The sequence below is a fragment of the Pelmatolapia mariae genome, linkage group LG7 (assembly GCF_036321145.2).
Source record: "Pelmatolapia mariae isolate MD_Pm_ZW linkage group LG7, Pm_UMD_F_2, whole genome shotgun sequence".
NCBI lineage: Eukaryota > Metazoa > Chordata > Actinopteri > Cichliformes > Cichlidae > Pelmatolapia > Pelmatolapia mariae.
Genome location: NC_086233.1, coordinates 60,600,543 through 60,619,913, shown reverse-complemented (window position 1 = coordinate 60,619,913; position 19,371 = coordinate 60,600,543). Strand labels below are relative to the sequence as shown.

Here is a 19,371-nt window from a genome sequence, read left to right as displayed (position 1 = left end):
ACCTGGCAGATTGAGTTTTGAGCCTCTGTGTCAGCAAGAATAAACCCCACTGATGTGTCCTTGAGTGAGACACTGAAAGTCTATAAGCCTGTTCAAAAGCTGAGCCGCCACTCTGACGCAGGGGGTAAGCAAAACAGAATTCGTTATGGCAGACGGCAAACTATTACACACACATTAAACAGTGAAACGGGGTTTCCTGCATAGTACCACATTAACGGTATAACTCAGTCAAGTGAGTCCTCCTATCTCTCAGTGGTGCACTAACGAACAAAATTTGCCTCGTATATCTGATTAGCTACCACCCAGTAATTAAACACACAAAATTAAGTCGCAGGTTTGAGTGCAGTAACGGCCCAGAGGCCCCTTGGCACACACCTAATTATACAGACTATTTCTTTACCTATGGCCATGTAGTCTTCACTGTCCCCAGGCATAAGAGTGGCCATCGGGCCAGCATACAGTAGCAGTCCGTCATCTTCCTCAGTCATAAACTCCAGTGAAAGATGGCTATCAAAGCAAGGCCTTATGGGGGGAAACCAGGCATAGCCGTTGCCAAGGAAACTAACTCTCATCTGCTGACAGTCTGGCCCCTCAAGCTGTGGGGGGCACTGGCACCTGTAGCACCAAGGAGAAAAACAGTGAGGAAAATCAAGGGAAAACAAGGGGAAAGAAACAATCAGTGTCATTCAGTTTTGAGTTCGGAGAAATCTTCACGCTGTCCAATCTCTGGATAAGTGCATGGCAACTTTTCTCCGGCATACGTGACAGCTTTGTTGATTCACGCAGACAGAGGTTTGACTTTGCTCTAACACGCTGGCTGTCAACAGACAGCTGGGAAAGCGCTTTTTCAAATTGCATGCATTAGCCACGAAGCCCTAAATGTTCAACTCCACATTAAATCAATTAGCTATGAACACAACATTACTCTGATCTATTCTTTATCTATCACAGCTGTCTGAGCTGAACCCTCTGGAGGGAGTTCCTGCTCAGCACATCACATTTCCTTTGTTGGAAGATAATTATTTCCATTTCTCTCACTTTTCTATGTGTCGAAGCACCACAGATTTTCTCTTAAGGTATTACACACTGGCTGATAACTGTGCAAATGCTTCTTCTTGTAGTTATCCACTTTGATTAGGACTTGAGTGGACTGGAAGCTGGAAATTAAATGTGTTTTATGATTTTGCTGACTCTGTTTATGAGACCGCAGTGTTAAACATAAATAATCATACATAAATGCCATACAAAGATACACGTAGTAAAGAAAAACAGCCCATTTTTGATGGTGGGGATTGAGGGGACCAGTTGATCTCATCCTGTCCTCTCCACTGCAGGCATGTGAGACAAGCTGGCTTTGCTGATAATGTCAAAGCCATCTATTTTCATGCAGTGTCTGAGGAAAGCTGTGTGTACTGAGACTGTTAAGGGATGTTTCTCCCATTGCTGTTTATTCTGCAGAGGGGCAACACATGTCAGGAATACTGATCCATATGCAGCAAAAGGGGCGGCTTAGGCAGAGTGTAGCCTTATGCATACATATGCACACGCAAAGCACAGTGCACCTCGCTCGTCCACAGTTTCTTCACGAGAGCCGTGCCAGTCCAAATCAGGAGGTGCATGGCATGTTTTTCTTACTTCTGACTGACAATATCTGATCAGCTGCTGTCTGAGGTTTCCTGTTAAGCTCCTTTGACAGAGAATAGAAGCAGAAATTGGATTCTTTATGGCTGGACTGCATTCACAGGAGGGCATATATGACACATACAGGGAGATACTCTTCTTACTGAACAAAGGCTCCTTGCAGCAATATACAGATCAATTGGAGCAGAGACAATTTAAAGATACAAGGAAAAAAATATGTACACGCTGCTGTTGACGAACTTGCATGGTAACTGAAATTTTAAGAAGTTGTGAGCATAGAGGGGGAAGGGTTAATCCCCTTGCCCTATATATATTTTTTAATCCAAGCATAAGTATGTACATGAAACAAAGTGCAGGCTGTTTCTTCGGTGATATATGCCCACAGAGACCTACAAACTTGAAGTCCTGAATATTGACTGCAGACATTTATCCATATATAAGGTTAAATTCAAAGTACAGGTCTATAACCTTGATACCGAGGTTAGACTCATTATTTGCAAGAACTTTAAAAATTTCAATAACGGACTGTAGGGATATACACCTCATTTCAAAATCCTGGCAAGATAAACTCAGACTTCAGTTTTCAAAATCACGTGCACACACTCAAACATTGATTCCACGGTATAAAGGCAAGCCTTTAAAAAAATGATGTAACTGCAGATTTAGCTAACAATACAGCAGAGCTCCTCAAGACTTTTAGTTCTTTTCGTTGCAGCCGAAGAAGATTTTTTTCACAAGGGACCCACAGTAATTCTGGGCTCAATTTCCAAGGTATCACTCTAACAGCAAATCTACTGGGACTAGAAAGAAGACTGCTGCTCTTATTTCCGTTAAATATCTTTTAAGAGCCTATTTCATCTTAAGTTCTTTACAACTGCAGAAATGCCTCTCACCTGTATCCGTTCTGAGTGTCGATGCAGGTTCCCCCATTAAGGCAGGGGTTACTGGAGTAGGAAGAGCAGCGTTGATGGGTCATTTCTCTGGCAGCGCAGCCACACACAGCCAAGGATGTTACTTTCACTGAGACCAGGGATAAAGCACCCGAGTCTATCAAGGTGGGTGAGTCACTGATGCTTAACTGTGTGGAGCAGCCACCGGATGTCTTGCAATCGGTGTGCACGCACTCATCTACTTGCACCTGGTGCACGTTCGCACGCAATACTGACTGCAGCTGCAGAGAGGAAAGGAAGAGCGCAGCAGATGAGTGAGACAAAAACGAGAATTACAATAATTGTCGCTGAAGATAACAGGGATTTGTATCACCGATGCCGGTGGCCCGCGGGACACGCTGATTTACACTTGGCGAAACAAAACAGCTTCACGAGAAATGCAAAAAAGAGAGGCAAGGCCTTCATCATAAATATTTTAATATTCTAACTGGCTACTGTTAAAGAATCATGATATGTCATTGGGTATGACAGATGAATCACAGCGATGCATAATGAACACATGGAAGAAAGAGGGCAAGACAAAGACAACAAATAAATGGGAGAGACAAAGAGACATGACAGGGGCAGGCAGTAAACAGACACAAAGTTGGTGTGAAAATCAAAGGGCAGATAAAAAGCTGCTGTTTCCCTCAAACCCCCCGAGTGTATCACTTGATATATGAGCACCGATGACTATCTATCCTACATGATAGCATATGTACCTTCTTTTTATGTGCGGCGAGGACACCGTGCAGTTTCTCTGGGCGCAGGTAGCCATTATCAGTTAGCACATAGAAATGGATGTCCACAGTTTTTTCGTCTCTGTCCGCGATGCTAAAAACGTTGATACTCCCTGGTCTGACAGACAAGGTTTCAGACAGGAAGTCCCAGAACGCCTCGAGCCGACTCTTCCCCTCGACACGAGAGTCGATAAAATCTTTTGCTGTAATGCCTTCAGGAGACAAAGAGAAGGGAGGTTCGTGATATAAGAACTACTGACTTGTCAATGACAACTACAGAGTTGATCAAAGTCTACCAAGTTCCTGATTCTATTAGCATGAGACGTAGCCGAACATCCTTCTCTATTGATCCTATTTCCATTCTGAGTCATCCGTAAGGCATATGAATCATGATGCACATAACACAAATTGTTTACTTTTTCACCGAAACAATGTCAGAGTCTTGACAAACTGTCTCGAACAGGATATTTTAATGGCCGCAAAGGCAATCACATTTGGGGTTTCACCTTCCAGTGATATGTGGAGAACGCGAGCAGTCACCTTTAATATCCCAAAAATGATAACAACCTGGAATCAGAGGCATCCATAACAGCCTTTGACTCCGTTTGCTGAATGACTTTTTAAATGTCAAGGACTTTACCTGACACTTCCAAACTGACCTTTATAACTCAGATGTACTCTGAGAGACTGTCAAAAAAATGAACACTCTGACATAAACTTTAGAGTGTTGAAGAAGGAGGAGGAAACGATTATCAACAAGCAGTATGAATGGTTGCTTTACAATGCTTAGAAATGTTAAATAATGCAAGTATAGAAAATTCTTTTGACAGCATATTATTTTTGTGTTAACTGGATTGACAACCTGATAATCATTCAATGAAAAGTACCAATTTATTCTTGCCTGTGGGAGATGCTGTCTTTTTCAACATCAGCCTCGAACAAGAATTTAACAGCAACAACAAAGAGCATGCTTTTTTTTGTCTGCGGAGGATGACTGAGAACAAGAATTCAATTCAAAACTTATTGTTATATAATTTTTTTTTTTACTTATAGTCCTGGGGTCACGTACAAGGTGCAATCAAAATGTTCAGTTACTCAGCCCAAAATCAAAAACCTTACAAGGGTTTCCAGTTTAGCCAATCTTCCATTATAGTTAGTCTCCTTGGGCATTACCATATTGCTTTTAGTGTGGCAGATATTTTTAGCTTGCTCCCTCAAAGTCCAGCTCCTGTCCCTAGTATGTGCTAGAGCTGGCCAGAGAAAAATCCTCAACTTCATCTTTAGGTCAAGGATAACCATTAACCCCATGACCGGAAGGTTGGGGGTTCAAATCCACCGAACAGCTACCCTGAGGTACCCTTGAGCAAGGTACCGTCTCTACACACTGCTCCCCCAAAAGATTTCCACCATGTGGGACTATAAGGGGTTTAAAATAAAACAAAAAAAGTTTAGCTAACTATGCTTAAAATACAAACTAGATTCTTGAAAAACAAAACTAACTGAAATGAGGTTGTGAAGGCTGGAAAACTAACTAAAAAAATTAAATATAGTGGAATGAGTTTTATTTAGTATTTGTTAGTTTCATGTAATTTTATCACAACATGTCTGATGAAGCTTTTTTGGATGTCTAATGAGAGACTGAGAGTAAACTGCCTGTACTGATTTTCCTAAATCTGGCCTATAACAAATGCCCTCCATGCAAAAGTAAATTAAAAAAAAATAAACTAAAACAAATAATTTTAAACAATAAAAAAAACCTGAGCTTAAATGAAAAAAAAATCTACTTTGGAAACAGAAAAAAATAAAAATGTAATAAGAATAAAAGGTTAAGAAATACAAAACTGAAATAACTTTGGTAGGTGAAAGTAAAATGCTGTTAAATGTTTCAATATTCATGGTATTGTGTAACAAAAATTGGAACTTTTCCATATGTAAACACTGAGTGGAAATTACAATTGTTACACTTGAACTTCTGCAGCTGTGCTATGCCATCTATTTTTCTCTTTTTGCCATAGCAATATGTTTGATTCTCAGATTTGCTACATTTGCCTCCCTGTGACTTGGACCACTTCCCCAAAATCAAATTTGAAAATAAAATTGGAAGGACGCAGTTATAATAAACTGTAGGAGATCCAGTACACATCATTAATGCACAAAAGCAAATGCTCACAACAGAGTGATATTAAAAGAGCAGTCGTGCTGGAAGCGATGTGGTGCTGCCCAAACAGGCTACCTATGAGGTTAGAGCAACTCAATTTGAATCAGCTATGTGCTTTGATTTTTTTAAAGGTGGAACATTTTGATCACATGCTGTACTGATGAAACAGGGAAAACAAAGTGCAACACATGTCTACCTGCTGTGCCGAAGGCACCCAGGGATTCAAAATTAACCCACAGCATTCATGCCAACAGTTACGTCAGTGTTTGTGCAAATGCTACCGGTCAAACGCAGTGAGGCAGACGATAGGATGGCCTTTTCCTCCAGCTCCCAGACATGAACTCTGACTCCTGAGATTACATCAGGCCACACGCCATCAGACACCTCAACCCTCAGCCAGTAGCTGCCACCTGGAATGTTTTGTCGCAGGCTTAGCTCGCCTGAGCTCTGGTCCACACTGAAGTACCTGAAGAAACAAAGAAAAGCTGTAAAGTAGGAAACTGTTGCTTCAGTATAAAATTAGAGAAAGAGAAATTTAAAAGCAGGGTTTCTTTTGTTTCTTAGCTCCTGTCTGAAAGATATATACAAAACAGATGGCAGACATGTAGAAAATTGGTCAGCGGTACCTGGGCTCACTCCAACAGGAAGTGAATGCAAATTAATGTTAAAAAACAAAAAACTCAGAGAAACAGATAAACAAAAACTGCCAGGAAAAAAGACAGACGAGAAAGGAAAATGTTTCTGCTCGAAAAACTCTTAAAAGGGCTTGATAGTTGTCATGGTAACTGTCAAAATTTGTTATATGAATAAAACAAATATGCAATTGGTATTTCTAATCTGATCTTAAGGGTGTGAATACTGAATAACTGCACGGTTCTGCAAGGTTCCTATGAAACAGCCTAGTAAGAAGGGCTGTTTCATCTAAGGAACATAACACAGGTGGATCAGGATTGCTTAGGTTTTTTTGGTGGGGGTGTTTTTTAATCTGATTGTATATTCCAGAATAATATCAAACAGTGATGATGGCAATGATTAAAGTCTGTCAAAAACTCACAGCTTGCATTAGAGGCCAAGGAAATAAGATTAGGAGGATTAGGAAAAAATAACTGTAAGACGGGCCCTTGTTAGCAATGCGCCCACAGTATTTCTTTTAGCCCACATCCTCTTTATTTTACAGTTTGGCAGTTCTTCTGATACATTATTACGTTAGCACTTGTACCACTGCTACACACTGGGAGATCAGCATGTTTTCAGAGAACATTAGATGCATTTAACAGTGAGCTCTTACTTAGCTGCACTCGTCTCCAGAGTGTAGGTTTTGTTGTCCCAGTCATCTGGATCTGGGGCATATACCTTCCCCAGTGCTGCATTCGCTATCCTTCCTGTTCAAGGTAAACACACACACACTGACTCAGTCTGGACAGAATCTGCTGATGCCAACACTTATCTTTTTCGTCCCTCTCTTCTCCTTATCTTGCATCCTTGTGTTCTGTTCTACTTATTATGCTCATAACTGTGGAGTCCCACTGCTGGAATGAATAGGCTCTCAGTGCTCCACTTCAGAGAGCGTGGAGCTTAAGGAAGCGAGGCTATCTCAGTATGGATTATGTTATTATCGACCTGCAGTGCCAGAGTACTGCAGCTGGGTAAACAATGGCAGCCTGGATGAGTCACGCTGCTCCTGTTTTCCACAATTACCAAAAATGTCATGTAGCTGAGTGTGTGATCAAAACACTAACAAGCCAATGTGCCTAACCAACTTACCTGGAGGGTAGAAACACTATAAAGAAATAAGAATCATGATTCTTATCATATTGTGATGTTCAGATGAGCTTTAGGCATAGGGTTGGCAGGGGAAGACTCTGCTGGGAGCTTGAGAAAGGATGTGACAATGACATTACCATAAGAAAACACTGTTAGAATGTAATAGAAAGAAAGCAATTATGAATTCCAGACTACTCTAAGCACGTATGGCGGTGAAAACTTTTCCCTAGAGCTGTAGCCTCAGTTTTCCCTCTTGACTCAAGCTCTCCTTGCGCTGTAAAAAAAAAATCAGGGGCAAAAAGAAGAGAACAAGCAACTCACCCTTGTAGCTATGTACGTAGACATCTTTCTCTCCTGCCTGATGGGCGTTATCATTATGATCGGCAATAGTGATGGTGAGAGTGTTTGTGGCTGTCATCGGTGGCTCGCCGCTGTCAATCATAATAACAGGCAAGTGGAACTCACTCTGCCTTTCCCTGTCGAATCTCCGCAGAGCGGTGAGCGTGGCAGAGCCATTCCCATGGTCCTGTAGGTGGAAGTCAGTAGAGTACACAGAGGGCAGGGAGAGATAAAAAGGAGGCCCTTGCTCTGGGGAGTCTTTGTCAGTGACATACAGCAGAGTTGAGCTCCTATTGAGCCAGACCACTTGAGGCACTGGACTGTTCTCCCACAGCATGGGAATGTAGGCTGTCTCCAGCTCTGGCCCGTTGTCATTCATATCTAGTAACGGCAAGCGGACCGTGACACTGCCACTCAACGGTGGGGTACCCCGGTCTGTCGCCATGACGACCAGCTCATAACCTGCCACTGTCTCTCGATCCAGCGGCCTGGCGACTGTGACCACACCTGCACCGCTGACTGCAAAATGTCCATACGGGTCCGACTCGGGGAGAATGCTGTACGAAATGTCACCATTCGAACCAGAGTCGGAGTCAGAGGCCACAACCTGGATGACGCTGGTTCCTTCAGTTACATCCTCCGGCAAAGGAGACAGCAGATACGAGCCTGGGGTAAAAACAGGGGCATTATCATTCTCATCCTCCACCAGAACCAGACAGTGGATCTGGCTGGAAAAGTCAGTGTCCTCCACTTTGATGGTGAGGTTAAACCTCTGCTCCCCTGGCTGCTCAAAGTCCAGCTTTTTCTTCAGCCTCAGAGTGCCCCTCTGCTCCAGTCTGTGGCTAACCATGTAGAATCTCTGCTCAGGGTCTCCTGCCATCACACTGAAGGCCAAATGTCCATATGAGCCAGCATCAGGATCCACAGCACTCAGCTCCAGGATAGGAGCGTCTTCATCTGTGCTCTCAGGTACACGAGCGCCGCACCAGTCCTCTCTAAACTTTGGCACATGGTCGTTGATGTCCGTCACCACTATAGTGACGGTAGCTGTACCCGTCATGCCGCCACCATCCCGAGCCTCTACCACCATATGGTGTGTGTCAGCACGCTCACGATCGAGCCCCTCTGCTGCCACAGAGATGGTCCCAGTGCTGGAATCAATCATAAAAAGATCTGCACCGTCTGTGTTTTGTGAATTTTCCGTGATTTTGTAGGTGAGGATTGCATTTTGGCCTACGGCTGCATCATCAAGGTCTACAGCCATCATTTCCACAACTAATGTTCCAGGAGGGGAGTTCTCAGCTACACTGCTGTGGCAGTTATCAGGCGCGCATGAAAAAGTGGGGGCGTTGTCATTGATGTCCCACACGTTGATGATAACATCCGTAAAGCCGGTAAGTCCCTCGCCCTCCTCGTCAGTTGCCATGACAACAAAGCGCCAGACAGCACGCTCTTCTCTGTCCAGGGTGCGCTGGGCGTACATCTCCCCCGTGATGTCGTTGATCATGAAGTGTGACTCCGCCCCTTGGCCATGAATGGAATACCGTATGGCACCCTGGTCTGCATCTTTGTCTGGGTCAGTAGCTGTCACCTGCAGAGATAAAGACAACTTCCTGAGAAAATGGATATTCATTCATCCAGTCAACCCCAAATTACAGCTTCCTCTTATCTCACCTCAGCCGTCACCCAAATCTTCTTTGCTTTCGGATTTTTTTAGACAGCCCATTTAAGTGTTTGCACTTTTCCCTGACCACCCAAATTAAAGCAATAAGCTCTGATCAGGCATGTTTCTTACATCTGGCCTCAGAGTAAGTCTGACAGCTGCACTGCTGAATTTCCCCACACAACATCTATCTCTGTAACTTAAATGAAATTTCTAGAATGTTTTAAGCTAGGGTAAAGCACTAACAGTAGATAAACTGAAATAACATGTCACATTTTAAAATTGTGAGCATTACTTAGCCGCAGCTATGGCCACACTAAGACGGTGGTGTTTTAAGGATTATTACAGATGCTTAAATTACAGTAATTACTGAAAGAAGCACAGTATGCGTGTAGCCTCGTACCTGTAATACAAACACGGGTGACCCATCAAGCTCCTCTGTGACAGATCCGTAGTACTCATTCATGGAAAACACAGGTGCCTCATCATTCTTATTAACCACCGTAACTACCACCGCAGCGTAGTCTTCCCATTTCCCATCTGAGGCGAGAATCAGAAGCTTGTACCGCTTCTGCTGCTCATAGTCCAATGGCTGTGCAATAAAGATTGTCCCAACCTCTGGCTCGATGTCAAAGACACCACCTTTGTTGCCAGATGTTATCTGGTAGCGCAGCTTGGCGTTGGCCCCTGCGGCAGGAATTAAAAATGCATGTTTGAAAATGTGTTTAGTATCATTTTTACAATGTAGTAGAATTCACAGCGGGCTTTGTTCATGTCATTATTTCTTAAATCTCTGCATGCTGATACCTCACTATTGTCCCTTTTCATTTGTTGTTGCATTCCTCCAAAAACAAAAGGGTGTAACCACAAGGGTATTACACCTCATTTCCTCTAAGACCTGACTATTAGTAGGTTTTCATGTCTTCCTTTCTTCTTTTGATTACTTAATTAAATGGAAACTTTGTACCTCGTCTCCCTGGCTTTAATCAGATACTAATTAAAAAAAGAGTGTCGAAAAAAGTAAAAGGGAACATGAGAGCGAAAAGCAGCATAATGCGCTCTGATAGTTCTCCCTAGGGAATGATTGTGAGGCTTGGGAGAGGGTGGGGGGAGGGTTGTAGTTTAGTGGCAAGGAAGTCAATATCTGAAGCTATGTGCTGTGTCTCTATGGTCACCACCCGGTGTGGTGGTTTAATACTGGAATATTTAAGATAATCCCCTGCAATGTACAGTCTTTGCTTTCAATCATTTTGTTGGGTTAAAGTAGCTTCAATCCCATGTAAATACACTAATCTGTACTATTAACACAACCCTTACTGACAAAGTGCTCCCTGTCTCCCACAGGGCCCTGGTAGGCTTATTGCGGTCAAACCCAGGGTGGAGTTTTTAAACAAGACAGATTGAGTAGAGCCTCTTAGGCACAAGTGCAACAGTATTGTAACTTTAATGTTGGTGGTTGGAGTTATTCCACAGCTATTCATCATTAGTGCTGCAGCCCAGCCTAAGCTGCACCCCCGCTCCCCATAAATACTTGATTAACGGACCTAAACATGTCTGATAAAGGGATCTTAGGCTACTGCTATACAGAGGATGAGCAACCGCTTTATTGCTTAAATCCCACCCACCCACTGTGTGGGAGCGTGTCACTCTTTTTGGAACATATGTGCCACAGTGCATTACCGAGCACTTAAATGACTACTAAATCTAGCACACTGCTTGATTTCAGCAGCATGATTTCAGCAGAGCTCAGACCAGATTGGAAAGGACTGCCCACAGGGTAACTTTATGAATACTGCTACAAACGAGGACCTATCTGAAGTAGTTTTGCTGTTTGCAGAAAGAGCCTGGCCAAACTGCAAACTGGAAATGTCTCTCTCTCTCTCAAACCCCCCCCCACCCTAAATATAATATAAAATATTGGTTGTGGTTGGCTAGCTTCTTTAACCTTTATTTCTAGAAAGTGGAATCAGTAAAAATGCCACGGGACTCGATCGTTCTGCTGTCATTTCAAACTTACCTTCATCCTCGTCATTAGCGCTAACAGTGACAACAGCCAGGCCCACATCTGCATTCTCATCAACGCCGACTTCATACAGTCGCTGAGCAAACACCGGTTTGTTGTCGTTGACGTCGCTGATGAAAACTCTCACATACGCTGTGTCTGCAAGAATGACAGAATGGCAGAAGATTAAACGACACGGCACGAACAGCTTACACACATACATACTCGAACCACTACTGTAAGTGTGTTACTCTCATTCCATCTGTTTATTGATTCTACAATTCATTGTCACTGTTTAGTGGGGAAGAGGTACTTAACCCAGCACAATGTTGCTCAATGACGTATAAATTAGACAAAACATTACTCACAAAGATCTGCTGTAAATTACATGAATTATTCATTTTGTCAAGAGTTTATTCTTTTTACAGGGGGGACGGTTCTGAAGAGAAAGAATAACAATAATGGGGCTAAACCTCGTCAATGAGCTACTTTATTTTTTTTTTAACCGAGCGCAGATAACTAGGAAGGTTAAATATTTATAAGATGACAAGTGTTTGTGTCTTATCTGTGGGCTCCTCATTACATTGTTTATTCCTTTAGTTAAAAAGAGTAAATTATCTGCTCACAGAGCACATGGGTGACATGTTTATTTGGAGCTGCTGCAGTAAAAGATGGCGGAATGTGGCTTTATTTTCTTGGCTTGTTTTTGCATTTGCCTCCTCCGTTTGGTGCATCCCGGGGGTAACAGAGAGACAGGTAATGTTTGCAGGGGAGATGAGCCCTTCTGGATGCGGTAGATATGTAGACACAACTAAGGCTCATCGCAAATGCTAAGCAGCCCTGGCAACCTGAAGAGAGGGTTTTGCTACTCCAAAACACCACCCGGCACTCCTAACACCTCCTTCACAAACAGAGGCAAATACCCCCGTCTAAATACAAATGTCATAGGACGTCATTCTAAACACAGATAATATTACTGCGGAAATGTCACGCTGTGAACAAGGTAAACAAACAAAGGCATTTCTGGTTAAATTGTGAAACGAGAAAGTTAAAAAGGGGAAGAAATAAGGGATCGCTACAAGAAAGAGAGTTGGAAGAAATCTCTGAGCTATTTTCACATGGAAGAGAGTGTTGCTGTCTGGTCATGGCAGTAGAATAAATCAAATTAAAATTCACTTTTCAAAGTCAATCCCAAGGTGTAAATGAATGTATTGCCAATGCAGCCTTTTTAAAACACAGTGCACAGAGGAAGCACTCCTCACAGTTTAGAGTTACAGAGTTTCAGTATTGCCCTGTAGGCATATAGGGAAAGAACAATGCTGCTTTTTATGAACTGAACATCAGACCGGGGCAGAGGTCACCCTAAAGTTAACTCTGCCAGGTTATAAAGTTTCTCGAAATGCCACAGTAGTAAAAAAACAACAACGTATTTTTGCATCAATTTAAGGCATAGGGACACAATGAATCGGAAGTAGCTGTCGCTAATTATTTATGTCATTATAACAAAGAGTAATTACACAAAGCTGGATTCTCAATTGACTTAATTGTCTGGAATAGTTTGACATTTTGGCACACACGCTTTTTCTTGTATAGAGTCAGATGAGTCGATTGAACCCATCAAGTCATTATGTTAAATACAAAGCAAGAGACAGCAGCTTGATACTTCAGCTCTAAAAAACATTCAGAAAATAAACAACCACCAACATCTGTCCAAAGGTAAAAAAAAAAAAATCACCTAGAAGGACCCTGAAAGTGTAACAAAAAAATCTAAAAAAAATGTAACAGTTACAGCTTTTTGTGGAATTTATGTGCCTGCTTCTTTCTGGCTGTGTGCCATAACAAGTTTTTGCACAGAACAAATCAAATATAACATTTTAATTAGTGAACTCTAGGGGTTATGATAAGCAAATTAGCCAGCTAGTGCAGCCCCGAGCAGCTACAGCATTAAACTCAGGTAAATTGAACATTAACCATGCAATCCAGTGCTGTGCTGGCAAATCACGGGGTCCTGCCATTCATTTCGATGTTATTTTGACGCATGCCAATCATCATGAAAACATTGTTGAAAACCTTGCACACTCCACTCCCCATGGATATGACAAAAGTTTTGACTTGGCCTCCCAACTCCCTAGATCCCACTGCGATCAAGCATTTATGAGGCAGGCCAGAACAATCCGGAACAAACCCAGTCTATGGAGGCCCTAGCCTGCAGCCTAAGACCCAAAAGAATTAGGGCTGTGTTAGTGAATGATGATGATGAAGGGGAATATTTGATAGCTCACTAATTAAAGTGATTTTTAGCTCATTTCCACATTGATGATAATTATAATAAATTTAATTTGCCTTGCTTTAGATTTATGTTGCATCTCCACACAGTATATCCAACACTCTGGCTGTTTCTGTGCCTTTTGAGATGTGCAGAGACCAATTCATGCTTGGACTTTTGCACGCTTTGAAATTAATGTGTGTGTTAAACAGGTAGACTGATCCATCATCACCAAGTGAGATGAAACAGGATATTTCTGTCTGCTGGTTTGATTTTTAGATTTGAGCGTAACAAAACTGCACTAGAAGAGACACTTGTTTATTTTATCTCCTTTACTTTTATTTTCACGGGTGTTTATGCCGGTGAAAAACTCAACTGTGTGTAGGGAGGGCGAGACAAAGAGGGGAGGAGAGATTGGTGAGCCATTTTATACATATAAAACAGACTGGATGAGTTAGCAGAACTGCCCAACGACACACACAATATATATATTTAAATATATTTTTTGAGCTTATTTATAATGTTGCCAATAATGCATCGGTGCAAGAATAGTTGCTTCAGATTTTGAATTTGCCAAACATGAAACTACTTTAATGAAAATGGACAAGAGTTTTAAGTCTAGATAAAAAACTTTTTACCCATCCAACTATCCAGTCACTCATTCTTAAAATTTCTCACCTGTGTTGGGCTGTTTGTTCTTCCCTGGTCGAGCTGACTCTTGGCCATCTTCTGACTGAACCTCCAGTAAGTAGGAGCTACGGGCCTCACGGTCAAAGACAGCTTCTGTGTAGATAATCCCAAGTTCTGGGTCGATACGAAACAGATTGTGGTCACCACTGCTGTCACTCAGCAGAGAGTAAGTGATCTGTGGAGCACAGGGAATTTGAAAATTAAGCGAAAGTAAAGTTTCAAGCAATAACCTGCAGAAACAGCAGAAGTTACAGGCTCTGTAGTTGAAAATGGCAAGAGGGCTAAGCAAATCAATATGCTCCATTCAACCAATATCACCACAATCAGTCAGACAGCTGATGAAACAGCTCCCAAACCCACTTCAACAAAACTTTGAAAACAGTGGAACAAAAGCTTCCACGCTGGTGGGATTGTTGTGTGATGTTACATAATGCTCTTTGTAGTGTAAGTGGATGGTTTAGCAGGGAAACAGCAGTGTCTAGATTTTTGTAAAATCACTTCATTTTGCCGTACCTTCACAAAATGATCATAAGTGTATAACCACAAACCTCTCCATTAAGGCCCAGGTCTTTGTCATGGGCGGATACTTGCAGAACTGAAGTCCCTATCTGGGCTCCTTCGGTCACTGAGGCCTCGTAGATGGAGGATGTGAAAAACGGTACGTTGTCATTGACGTCTTAGGATAGAAATGACATAGTCAGAGTGACAATGTGTTAATTTCCTGATACCACTCACAATATCCTTTTTCTGCATTCAAAAGTGTAACCACTGATATTTCATTTTCTCAAAAATGAAATGAAATATGAGAACAAGAGAACAACACGTTCACCGCAGCAGCTATAGAGGTAAATAACTTCCCTTTAGGCAAGACCAAGTAATCCCTCTTTTAAGTAATTAGAATCCATTTTTACTTTTTAAATAGGTTTTAATACTGTGCCAATTTTATATTGTGTATTTATCCCCAGTGTGCTGCTTGTTAACTTCTTTTATTTCTGAAGCTACATGTGCAAATATACATTATATTATATTAAATATAATATAATATAATATAATATAATATAATATAATATAATATAATATAATATAATATAATATAATATAATATAATATAATACCAATTAACATGGACTCAGACACAGTTATTAAATTAATTAATTAACATACATTTCAAGAATTTCCATAAAGTCTGCTGATGTAATGGTAAAATCTATTCAATCAATTAATTATATCAAATGACAAAGACAGCGAGACATGTACCTGTAATATTCACATAAACTCTTGTGAAAGCTGCAAGCGGCACTGCAGCCACATTTTGCGCCCGGACTTGAAGAGAGAAAAATGGTGTGGTCTCATAGTCCAGTGGCTCGGACACCAGAATGGACGCAGAACCATCTTCCCGGTTGGGAGAGAGGTAGAAACGAACGGGCATGTTGGTTTCAGGGACCATCCCATCCTCGAGGTTGTAGGTCACTCTTGGGTCACCCAACTGAGACGTTGCCTTGACTGTCTGAATAGCATCAGAGGTTACATCATGATTGTCTTGAAAACCTGGATTTTAGGTATCAAATCAGTAAGGACTGATTGATAAGTGGAGCATACGTACATCTCATGATAGAGCAAACATCTATCATCTATCATGAGCAAACATCTCATAATAGGAAAAAAAAAAAGTCAGCGAGTTTATGCATATGTAGCTGATCGCTCAGCTTATATAATATCATTCTACAATCTTGCTATGCAAATTTGGAAAACATGTTTTTTGAGGAGTACAGGCATTCAGGAGTCCCCTGAATGCCTGTTAATTTCATGGTTAAATCACTGCTCAATAATATGAGGTCAATGACTCAATCCAAGAAATAATTAAAGCATTTAAGCACTTACAGCTAGACATTTTTAAATCTCTGGACAAATCATAGAAGCAAATTATTCTATATTAATTAGTTAGTTTTAAAGATGGTAGTGAGCATATTTTGTAGTTTTGGACAGAGCCAAAATGTTTGTGAAGGACAGCAGGTCTAATTATTGATGTCATCCATAACAGGCTTAACTAAAATGTCTGGTTAGGAGGAAATCATGTTTAACAATTTCATGTGTGATTTTGTATAGCCATTCATCCATCCATCCATCTGTCGATATCTTTCTATCAGTAACTGAATAATTAAAAAAAAAATAGTAGTAAAAGGTTCATGGTCACATTTTCTTTTTTTAATATTAAGTTTTTTCTGTTTTTTTACTTAAGTAGTTTCATAGAGTGACTCTTACTTGTAGTCTCACTGTGTTATCTCAGTACTTTTCAGTCTCTGAATTCTTTTTCCATTACTGGGCAGAATATATTAGCCATTTTACAGTGATTAATTATAAACACTTAATCAGAAATCAGCCCCTGAAAATGTTCTGTCCCCTCTGTGTTGAGAGTTAAGCCCCACCCCTGAGCTGATGGGCACATTTTCTAACTTTAGACAGAGCCAGGTTAGCTGTTTTTTGCTTCTTTTGCTGAGCTAAGCTTACTAGCTGCAGGATACAGCTCTATAACTAACTCCCAGAGATTGAGTGCTATCAGTCTACTCGTTCAAGTCAAGACAGTGTCAACTCAGCATATTTGCTAAAATGCTAAACTACTTTTTTCTTTGAGATTGGTCAAGTAACATTTGTTCACATGTGACAGGTTATAAGCGGTCAGACTGCAGTACGGGTCAGCAGCCTGAAAGAAACACAGGTTATGTCAAATTCTGATTAAATTTTTGCTTCAATGACTGATTATCTAAGAAAGACATAGAGTAGGATGAAAGTCAAACTTACTGCCTGAGCCCTAAAATAACCTCTTATCAAGAAGTGAACTGCCTTTTGAAGACCTTGAACAAAAGGACTTTTTTTCCATCTCAGATTGACAGCTATAAATTTTTCACATCAAAGGAGACATTTTCAATGAATTTAATAAGTCTAGTGTCATAAAATTTGCTAAGCACGTGGGATTCAATGTCATCTTTCTGCTACAGCATCACATTAGAACTCTTTTACAGGTTTTTCAATGCACTGAAGAACCTTCTTTATTTAAGCTCAGTGTTAGCATAATGTCTAAATAATGGTCAAATTGCACTGATTCAGGTAAGCAAGCATTCATCTAACGTAAACAGCATATAATAAGATTAATAAATAATAATAATGATAATAATGATAAAGGGAAACAAACATTGTAACAGAAATTTACCACTATGGGTGTGTCCCTGGCAGTGTTTTCAGGGATGACAACACTGTAGCTTTCTTTTTCCCACTGTGGAGGCTGGTTCTTCACATTGGTGATGGTGACTGCCAGCTCCACAGAAGTGCTACGATTCCCACCATCAGTTGCTATGATATCCCTTGTAATATAGGTCCGCTGTGAACAAAGGCAACAGTTCAATGGGGGAAATTATCATCATATTTGATGTTGAAATGATTACTACCCTGAACGGCATGTAGGATATTGCTTTAATCTTGTGACTCTCAGTGAGAAAATGAGGCCCTGTTGACACCGTTAGCAGGAACTACCACAATGGCAGGTTTCCGTGTTTATATCTATTTGTGCAGACGTTTTAGCTGCATAATAAGTGACATTAAAAACTTTCAGAAGTCACCATCACCTCTTTGATTATGTATTTACTCCTTTATTAATTACATAAGGGTCCAGAAATGTTTGGACACTGACATAATTGTCAGTTTTGTCTGTACTCCACCAAGTTTTAAGGGTCTACAAACATGTTTCCTTTACTGCTTTGAAATTAAAGTTAGTCTTATACACAGTCACCTGTTGTCTTGGGTAAAACATCATATTTCTGTTAAACCCCTTGAACAGTAAGTTTTATTATTGTTTCTCTTAAACTCTATTGTGCTTGCATACAAAAGCAAAAATTGAGAAAATTGTGTCACTGTCCAAAAATGTACAAATCAAGCTATTTTTGTGATATAAAAAGTTTTTCATAGCAAAGTCTAATATTTTGCTTAATGTTTAGTAGAAGAGTTAGACCTCTGCGTGACTGCGGGGGCAGCTGTTTCTGGCAACACAGCAGCACTAAGAAAAACGTGTAGATCTGGGCGTTTATACGGACATGTCTTTGCGCGAGCAGATGCAAGCAGCGATCAGCTGTCGATCAGCTAATTGGAGGACCCAAACTTGGAAACCATTTAGTTAGACTCAAAACAACAAAAGCAGCAGAATGAGCCATAGAAAAATACATTAAGCCATAATTCCGACTCCATAAAAACCCTTTTGTTACTGTGCCATAATTGAATTCCAAGGACATAAGGGAGTAAATTTGACTTGGGGACTGCATTTCATCAAAGTGGACACCACAAGAAAAAGTGAAAAGAGTCCATTAGAGTGTTTGAGTCCATTTACCTAAATTAAACAATGAGTAACATTAAAATTACACTCACGCCAAAGTGAAGAAGAAGAACATTTAGAAATATGTCCTTTTACCCACATATTATAATTGTATTTCATAATAATGACTAAGTCACAGTTACAGAGCTTAAATGGAAAAATTGTTCACTATTATTTCACCACGAATTCAATCGTTCAGCTTTAACATTTCGACTATCAGCTGCATTATTCTGTTAATGTAAATCAGGGCCGGCGACTGTATTATTGTGCTGCAGTGGTCAGATAAAAACCAATCTCCCTTAAGTTCAGTATTAGATTTTCTATTTGTGGGACAATCCAATTAGTATTTTTAAAGTAATGCAACTCTTTTCCAAAGCTTGAAACCAGAGAACAAAGATTGCAATCTGCGATGCCCAATATGGACCCAGCAGCTGCTGCTTTTACATTAAATGAATATCTGACTTGGTAATACTTGGAAATTAAATTTGCTGTAATAGTGTCAGATCTCTACCAGAACATATAAAATATTCTGGATACGGTCATGGCAACCTTTTCCATCTTTTCCACTTAATTCTCTGCGGAACCATGCTGTACAGTGTGTTGACACGGGATGAGGTCGGCTCTGGCTGTGCATGTCTTAGGGCATAAGAACATTCATAGTTGCTCAATGGCATATCTCTTCCATTAAAGTGCTTCGAGTCAACTGGGAACAGTGCTTCACATTTTACTGTGAAGTGTGGTTTGAAAATTTAGCCTTAATTCTTTTTCAATGTAATCAGAAACTGCGATGAGAAAATCAAAAAGAACAACGTCTCAGAC

The 19,371-nt window shown here is 40.8% G+C and overlaps 1 protein-coding gene across 1 annotated transcript in view; it reads right to left on the bottom strand.

The window, feature by feature from the left end:
* Window positions 1–19,371, bottom strand: part of LOC134631589 (neural-cadherin-like) — a 96,845-nt gene that overhangs the window by 20,393 nt on the left and 57,081 nt on the right. Inside the window, exons 12-23 of the mRNA XM_063480069.1 lie at window positions 17,401–17,568; window positions 15,450–15,699; window positions 14,741–14,868; window positions 14,181–14,367; window positions 11,252–11,395; window positions 9,638–9,921; window positions 7,554–9,162; window positions 6,757–6,850; window positions 5,750–5,934; window positions 3,293–3,522; window positions 2,535–2,812; window positions 401–615 (exon numbers count right to left, since the gene is read on the bottom strand). Coding sequence (XP_063336139.1) covers window positions 401–615; window positions 2,535–2,812; window positions 3,293–3,522; window positions 5,750–5,934; window positions 6,757–6,850; window positions 7,554–9,162; window positions 9,638–9,921; window positions 11,252–11,395; window positions 14,181–14,367; window positions 14,741–14,868; window positions 15,450–15,699; window positions 17,401–17,568 — 3,772 coding nt within the window. The remainder of the gene's footprint in view (window positions 1–400; window positions 616–2,534; window positions 2,813–3,292; window positions 3,523–5,749; window positions 5,935–6,756; window positions 6,851–7,553; window positions 9,163–9,637; window positions 9,922–11,251; window positions 11,396–14,180; window positions 14,368–14,740; window positions 14,869–15,449; window positions 15,700–17,400; window positions 17,569–19,371) is intronic.